The 8,919-nt window shown below is 31.4% G+C and overlaps 1 protein-coding gene across 1 annotated transcript in view; it reads right to left on the bottom strand.

Moving 5' to 3' along the window:
• Window positions 1-1,998, bottom strand: part of LOC114315765 (dehydration-responsive element-binding protein 2C) — a 2,764-nt gene extending 766 nt beyond the window's left edge. The window contains exons 1-2 of the mRNA XM_028262367.2: window positions 1,536-1,998; window positions 1-626 (exon numbers count right to left, since the gene is read on the bottom strand). The exon at window positions 1-626 is cut by the window's left edge and continues 766 nt beyond it. Coding sequence (XP_028118168.2) covers window positions 1-626; window positions 1,536-1,564 — 655 coding nt within the window. The 5' untranslated portion in view covers window positions 1,565-1,998. The remainder of the gene's footprint in view (window positions 627-1,535) is intronic.
• Window positions 1,999-8,919: the final 6,921 nt, after the last annotated feature.

The raw sequence follows: 8,919 nt of genomic DNA, 5'->3' as shown, positions 1-8,919 counted from the left end.
CACTCATTGGTGTACTAACACTACAGATTGTAGAAAGCCTGTTATCATCCTCGTGCTTTACCTTCGGAGCATCAAGATTCACCATCAAATCCTCAGACGCACATACCTTGGATTGGATTGAAGTAGTTGTTGAATCAGAACCCGATGTAGTTGGCAATGAAGTACATTCCTTTCCAGATTCACTCAAGGAGACACCATTAGGAAGGTTGAGACGTGCACAAGGACCATACATTGCCTTTGCAGCTTCATCATAAGCCATAGCAGCTTGACGGGCAGTTGGGAAAGTACCTAGCCAGAGCCTGCTGCCCCTGTTTGGCTCCCGAATTTCGGCAACCCATTTGCCCCATGTTCTTTGCCTAACACCTCTGTAATTGCAATGTGAATTCTCAGGCCCTCCTTTCCCCTTCATACATCCTTTCTTTGATCCCTTGGCCGGAACTTTCCGTACAGGTTTAGCACCTTCATCCGAAGAATCAAGTTTGTCATTGTATTCTTTCCATTTAGCTAGGGTCTCTGATACAGATTTAGATCCATTACGTCTACTCCGTGACTTCCTCTTTCTCGAATAATCCAAGGGTAGAGAAGTCAAGTTAGAAGTTTGATCAAGAAGACCCATCTTTATATTTCTGTGAACAAGATCAAATACTATACATTAATCATCTTTGAAACAAAAATTATTCATACATACCCACAAAAAAAATAAAAATAAAAAAATAAAGGATTTCCTCAATCTACAAATGGGTTGAAAAAATGATTCTAGATGTACTGAGAACCCAACTTTCCCCCCTAATACCATAGATATTGAATGCAAAAAAAGAGTACATTCCAGCCAACTGCTTGGTGCAAAGAGAACAGGTCAAAGTAAAGAAAATGGGATTTGACTATTATATGTTGGTTTCAAATAATCAAAAATCAATTCCGAAGCAAATGAATCGGATAACCAGTTTGTTTCCATAATACCATAGAAATAAAATACGAATATGAGTACTCCCCGGCTGCAGACTGTTTGGTCGCGAAGAAAACAGGTAAAAGAAAATGTGATTCCCCCTATTATATATGTTGGTTTCTCACAAACAAGATCCACAGTTCCGAGCATTAAAAATAATCGAGTCAAGAAAAGTGTTCTGGGGGGTCGTAGTTTGCTTCGTACCCAAGCAATTACAAACTCAAGATTCAAAGTCTCCAATTCCATTATTTATTAAACATTTTCTCAGCAACCAAACAACTAATTTCTGAACAAGAAATTTGCTAAGAACCCAAAAATACGAGAAAATGACTCTCCAATCAAAGTTCCAGTCACATAATCGCACAATTCATTAATTTCCAACTATCAAACACTGAAATTTTTACATCAATCAGAAAAAAAAAAAAAAATTACACAAAACCCATTTTAAAGATATTTAGACATCGTTCGAGTTAAAATTTTCTTATTAAACAGAGCAAAAACAGAGTCATTTAAAAGATAAAGATCACAAGATCATAATCACTACAAAAACACATATACATGAGAAAGAAGGAGGAGAAATTAAACAAACCTTTGAAATTCAATGTTCTGAGCTATCATGAGCGAAGAAGAACTCAATCTTTATACAAATCTCTGCAAACTTGCGTCTCTGTTACGAAAATTGAGCTTTTTTTGGCTTCTCTATGTTGTTCGTTGTGGTGTGATTCTTGTTCTTGCTAGTGGGTTTTGTGGTTTTGGGTTTTGGATAGAGAGAATATTGTGAAATCTTCTTCGCGTCTGAGTTGCGAAAGAGAAATTTATAGCCTTCTCTGGAGAGATATTTTTTGACAGAAACAATTTACTTTGGCAGATATTATATTATTATATTATTTATGTCGATGACGTGGTGCGATTCTAGTCGCATCGTGGTGCTTCCCGGGTACCGAACGTGTCATGGGAAGCTTCCCGAAACATTTCGAGCCTATCTCTGACATTACTTTCTTGGTGCCGAAGATTTCCCATTTTTGGCCCATTGGTACCATCATGGGCCAATTACATTACAGCTGTGAAACTTTGGGTTATTTTGTAGGTGTGTGGAGAAGTGCCTTTTGACTTCTTTCTTTGTTTTTTTAATTTTTTTTTTTTGAATTTTTTTTAGGACAAATTACAAATATCCTCTCGAAATTTAGTGAAAATACAGATTCTTTTTTGAAGTTTAAGAAATTACATCTTGCCTCTTGAGATTTATATTTTTATGATAAATTGTCCCATGAGGTTTTTATTTTCATACAGATTCCCTCCTAATTTTTCCTAATTTGTTATGAAAATTTGACCCTCAGGAGGTAATTTGTAATTTCTCAGATCTCAGGGGGAATTTATATTTTTACCAAACCTCGAGAGGGTGTTTGTAATTTACCCTTTTTTTTAGGAAATTTTTTTTAAAAAGTTTAGATTTTTAAATTCAATTTGCTAAGACGAATTGAAAAATTATAATTTTTTTTTTAAAAAAAAAACTAGAAAAAATAAAAATAAGTCAAAATAAATAATTTTTTTGGCTTATCTTCGTTTTTAGTGATATTTTTTAAAATCTTTTAAAAAAATATATACATTTTATATTTGTCTCGCCAAAACAGATTGAAAAAAAAATTGACATAATTTTGAAAAAAATCACTAAAATAAACAAAAACAAAAAAAAAGAGGTGTGTGTGTGTGTGTGTCCAAATGGGCCTTTGGCAATTAGGAAAAAAGTCAATTTATTGGCTTCTTAATTTATTTAGATAATATTGCCTTTCTATTTTTTTGTATTTTTTTCAAAAAAAGTCAATAAGCCAAAAAAAAAAAAAAAAAAGTCACTTCCTAAAATAAGCCTTAGCCTGGTTTGGAAATAAAATATTTTAGTTAGTTTTTTGAATTTTGAATTTGTAATAATTTTAAAATTCTTTGATTACTTTAACTTACTGACAAACAATGCCTTAATATTAAGATTTAAAATTTTTATTAATACATAAAATTTATACAAAAAAATTAACAAAAATGATATGATAATGTCATTATTATAAATAAATTCATCTCCAATAATACTTTGTTTTAAAGTGAAAGATTCACAATCAACTATATCATTATGTATGAAAATTATGTATAATTTCTGAGAGATTTATGTGTAGGTCTTAATAAATGTACTTATTATCCAATATATCATATGATAATTAGTGACATTTTTCATCAAATACTATTAAAAAGTGTCAATAATTACAAGTTTTGGCGACAATTTAAAGAAAGTGTCACAAAAAAGTCGCTAATTTTCAATTTTCAGCAATAGATTGAAAATTTTGTTATAGAAAAGTATCACTAATTGTAAGTTTTACTAACAATTTATAAAAATTGTGATAAAAAAGTCACTAATTGTTGATTTTAAGAGACATGCGAAAAATCACCACAAAAAATTATTTTTAGTGACGATTTTACTAGGATTTATTTTTAATAGGACTTAATGGGAATTAAATCCAACTATTATGACCTGTTGACAGTTTACCCTAATTTTTTAATATAACATTGTTAAAAATTTTAATTATTAATATTTATAAAATTTAGTATTGATTTTTTATTATTTTTAAAAAATACTATTAATTTGATATTTCCTCTATTATCATCGTTGTATATATTGATGCTATTATTATTATTATTATTATTATTATTATTATTATTATTATAAGATTATATATTGGGGGATGCACCAATAAATCCCAAATTAATAACTTATGCACTGTTTAGTCCTAAAAGTTTTCTTATAGACTGAAAGGTCCCATTACAATGTTAATAACATCAGATACAATGTTAATAACATCAGAGTCATGTTACAAACATTGGATTTCAAACATCTAATGTTCATCAAATTTCAATAATGTTTGAAAATATAGGATGAAAAACATCTAATGTTCATCAGATTTCAATAAATTTTGAAATTATAGAATGAAACATCAGATCATTTACATCATTCACATCATGTTGATGTAAAAATGGGACTAAATGGAACATAAGAAAACTTTTAGGACTAAATGGTTCAACGTTTCAAAAACTAGGACTTATGGGTAAATTTTCCTTATATATTTTTTAGGACAAAGCACCAATAAATCTCAAATTTTAATATGTTAAACCATTTGGTCCTGCCTTTTATTTTGTAGACTAATAAGTCCTATTTGAGTGTTAAAAGCACACTATAGGCCCTTTTTAGATTTCTCTCTTTTTCGAACATTAGCAACACCAACAAAATCATCAAATATCAACTACATCAACAAACATCATCAACATCACCAACATCATAAAACATCATCAACATTGATCAAACATCAACTACATCATCAAACATCATCGACATCACCAACATCATCAAACATCAACTACATCATCAAACATCAACTACAACATCACCAACATTGTGAACATCATCAAACATCAACTACATCATCATACATCATCAACATCACCAACATTGTGAATATCATCAAACATCAACTACATCTTCAACCTCGTCAAATATCATCATACACCAATATGTGATACAATATATTAATGTTTATACAATATAACAAACAAAGATACCATACCAAATATAAAAAAGACTAAATGGTTTACCAAAAAACACTCAGGATTAGATAGAGCAACATTTCCCAATATGAGATTTATGAGTAATTTTTCCTATTTTTTATTGTATACAGTTTTATGTAAAATATAATTTTTTTCAAAACAATTTACCATGTGTCTTGACAAAATTCTTAATACACTACGGCCTCGTTTGGGAACAGACTATTTTAGTATTTTTTGACTTTTTACGAAAATATATGCAAAAAAATAGAAAGAGTGATGTGACAACTTATAATGATTTTTTGACTTTTTAATTAAAACAGAAAATTGTCAAACGAGACCTAAAAGTAAGAAAAACACACAAAAAAAAAAAAAGAAATATATAATACTATTTGACTTAATTTAATACTCTTTTTTTAATTGAAATTAATATTAACTTTTTCACTAATTTTTAAGAGACTTTTAATATACAGCATGCATACACACACAATGCATAAACAGCTAAATCTACAATTGATAAAACACAATATTGAAACTAAAAGGAAAAAGGAAAAAAAATAGAACAACCCATCTGATATTAAGTCTGCATATTAACCCATGCTTGTGCACATATTGATTGACCTTATTAAGTCTGCATATTAACTCTATTTATGCATAATTAGATTCATCAAGCATGGACTATTTTGGTCCTGCATTTGCTGAAGCAAATATTGGGATTTGGATTGCTTGCAAATTGAATTCCCTTCTGATAACCCATTTTTCCCAGACAAGTTTTGCCAATGCTTGGCTAAATACCCAGCTCCAGCTGCTGCTGCAACAACCCATAAATCCACTCTCTCTCTCTCTCTCTCAAAAATTCCAAAACACAAAAAATTCCAGAACAAAACTTGAATTTTCCTTCAGTTAATTGATCAAAATCTTGAACTAAAAACAATTATAAATTCAGAACAAATGACGAGGGAGAGAATGAATTCAGAATAGTAAATTCAGAATAAATTATAAATTCAGAACAATTAAAAACAATCATTAACAAACTTTCATATGCTCTGTACAATCATCATGGTAAGAGGAAGAGAATGAAAAATCAAACAGAACCCAATTGAGGACAAACATACCAGGAAACAAAGAAACAAATCAAAGTGAAGCAAATGTATTAATTTAGGATTCAAAGAGTTAATGTCCAAGCCTCTTGAATCTTCTTGAATCGCAGCAAGATCAAACAAAAGGGAAAGGGTTTCGTAGTGCAGGAGGTGGGTTGAGAGAGATCGTTGATGGGAAAGAACGGGAAAGGGAGAAAGAGAGAGAAAGAGAAAGAGAGTCACTTGGCGAGAACACGCTTTGCCTAGCAATGGAGGCTGGCTACTTGTGGAAAGCCAAAATGAGAATGGGCAAAATGCCTCACAATTTGCCTCATGCGTTGGAGCCCTAGAAATGCAGCTTCAATAGATAAAATGCCTAATTCTCTCCATTTGCTTTATGCGTTAGAGATGCTCTAAGCATCTCCAAGGCGAAGAGGCAAAATGCCTAGCAAAAGTATACATAAAAGTACCATCTTTATTTTACCTAACTAATTGAGCTAGTATGCACTCCAACCATACTCTTCATTTTAACTAATCAAACACACTAATTTAATTAATTTTTAAAAGAAAAATATTATAAATATAGATAAATGAATAATAATCTTTTTATGACATACTACATATATTAATGTGACACTTGCAAATATATTTTTTTTAAATATATATAGTAAATTAGTTTTAAAAAAAATATTTTCAAGCGATCATATTTTCAAATGGTATGTTTTGGTACAATCCAATGGTGCAAAGCCATTTTGGCACAATCCCAACCAAGATCAGGACATCCCCATGATCACCACCCCGATTTTGTTTTACAAAAACTTAGTGAAATTTGTTTTAAAAAAAAAAAAAAAAAATTGAAGAGTATGGAGGTGAATTCTATTTCATTTTTTTTTTTTTTTTTTTTGGTGGTGAAATTCATATTTTAAAAAAAAATGATCTAATTTTGGGAGGTTTTTCTGGAAAAAGGATGAGAACAAGAGGGAGGGAGGAAGGGAAGGAAGGAAATCAGTTGATTTTGGCTGAACTAACAAATTTGGAGACCTCTTTCAACGGGAAACAACATTTGCCTATCAATGGAAGCTGGCTAGATGTGGAAAGTGAAAATAAAAATAGGCAAAATGCTTATCCTAATGTAGAGTTGGTTGGAGGATAAGAAAACAGGGTTCACTAGTAAAAATGTCTAACGATGCTGTTTTGTCTTTTCCCCCGGAGATGCTTAAACAACACTTATTAGCCTTTACCATATATTAAAAGTGACAATTATTTCATGTTAGAGATATCATGATTCAATTAAGAGCATCTCCAACGATAGTAGACATTTTACATATCTAAATATTATAATAAAGTAAACATTTTATTTTGCCTGTCAACTGTTTCATGTTTCTACTCCAACCATGCTCTTTATTTTAGTTATTTATCCAAATACTACTAACTTTATAGAATGCCACGTCAACAACAAAGATAAAGGGAAATAATCCTAATGATTAAATACATTTTGCCTAGCCTTGAAGGCTAGCTACATGTAGCCAGTGAATGTGAGCTGAGCCAAAATGCCTAATCATATGCCTAGCATCTCCAATGCACTAGGCATATAATACTTGTTAGTTAAAATGCCTAGTGTGATTCACTTTTTTCAATTCCAATGCACTAGGCATATGATTAGGCATTTTGACTCAACTCATATTCACTAGCTACATGTAGCTAGCCTTCAACGCTAGGCAAAATGTATTCAATCATTAGGATCATTTCCCTCCATCTTTGTTGTTGACATGACATTCTATAAAATTAATAGTATTTGGATAAATAGCTAAAATAAAGAGCATGGTTGGAGTGAAAACATAAAATAGTTGATAGGCAAAATAAAATATATACTTTATAGTAATATTTAGATAGGTAAAATGCCTACTACCATTGGAGATGCTCTCCAATGCACTAGGCATATAATATTTATTAGTTAAAATGCCTAATGTGATTCACTTTTTTCAATTCCAATGCACTAGGCATATGATTAGGCATTTTGCCTCAACTCATATTCACTAGCTACATGTAGCTAGCCTTCAACGCTAGGCAAAATGTATTCATCATTAGGATCATTTCCCTCCATCTTTCTATAAAATTAATAGTATTTGGATAAATAGCTAAAATAAAGAGCATGGTTGGAGTAAAAACATAAAACAGTTGATAGGCAAAATAAAATATATATTTTATAGTAATATTCAGATAGGTAAAATGCCTACTACCGTTGGAGATGCTCGAAAAAAGTGAGTCACATTAGGCATTTTGACTAACAAGTATTATATGCCTAGTGGGTTGGAGATGATCAGAATCACATAAAAATAAATTTTAGAGAATTAATTTACAAAAATGGTGAAATTTGTCGATGTAATAACCAAAATGCCCATCTATTTATTTTTCTTATCTCTTCTGTCTTTTCTACATTTCCAGTCACCACTTTGCCACCCTTCACAGCCAGCCACCCCTTTCTCATTCTCTCATTCATCAGCCTCTTTCCTACTCTACCCAGCCACTGTGATGTCCTAAGTTTTGGGGCTTGAATAGTATTGTATAGTAGGATAGTATGTTTTTCTTTCGGTGTTGGTTTACTGTATTGGGTCATTGAGATTCCCTTTCTACTTCTACTTAACCTCTCTTAATTTCTATGTTAAAAATTTTGCGTTTTGAGCTTTGGAGCTTGTTTTGGATTACAAAAACTAAACTTTGGTTTCTGGGCAAAAACTAAACTCTGGTTTCTGGTTTCTGCGGAAATGGGAGCCATCTGAGTGGATCTTCACAGAGTCTGATCGGTTTTCTAGGCAGAAAACTACTCAAGCGGATTTTGGGTCTTGCTCGAGCAGATTTTTGGGTAAATTATTGGGCAACTCTCTATAGCAATCCACCCATGAGGTAGAAAATTTTGCTCGGGCGGATTTCGGCGCGTCTGTCTCGATTTTCATGCTCTTTTTCTCAAAATTGATGCCAAAAGTGTGTTTGCTCAGATTTTCTCCGCTCTCTCTCTCTCTCTCTCTCTCTCTCTATATATATATATATATAGATATTTATCCATCTTTTCTTTCCATTCTCTTTACAAAACACACTCAAATCCAACTTCTCTCTAAGATTTAACTTAAATTTTTAAGAGTTTGAGGGGGCTTCTTATACCAAATCGAACGAGGGCAACATTTATAACCGATTGGATCATGTTTTCACCAACGTTGATTTCTAGAGTTTTCTTCCTCTTCATCTCTCAAGCTTGAGGTAAGGATAATCTTTGAGTTATATATATATTTTTGCAAGTTTATACATGTTTTGAGTATT

This window comes from Camellia sinensis, chromosome 8 (assembly GCF_055761805.1).
Source record: "Camellia sinensis isolate YWXY chromosome 8, ASM5576180v1, whole genome shotgun sequence".
In the NCBI taxonomy this organism is placed as follows: domain Eukaryota; kingdom Viridiplantae; phylum Streptophyta; class Magnoliopsida; order Ericales; family Theaceae; genus Camellia; species Camellia sinensis.
Note: the sequence above shows the minus strand (reverse complement) of the source record. Positions and strands in the feature narration are given on the sequence as shown.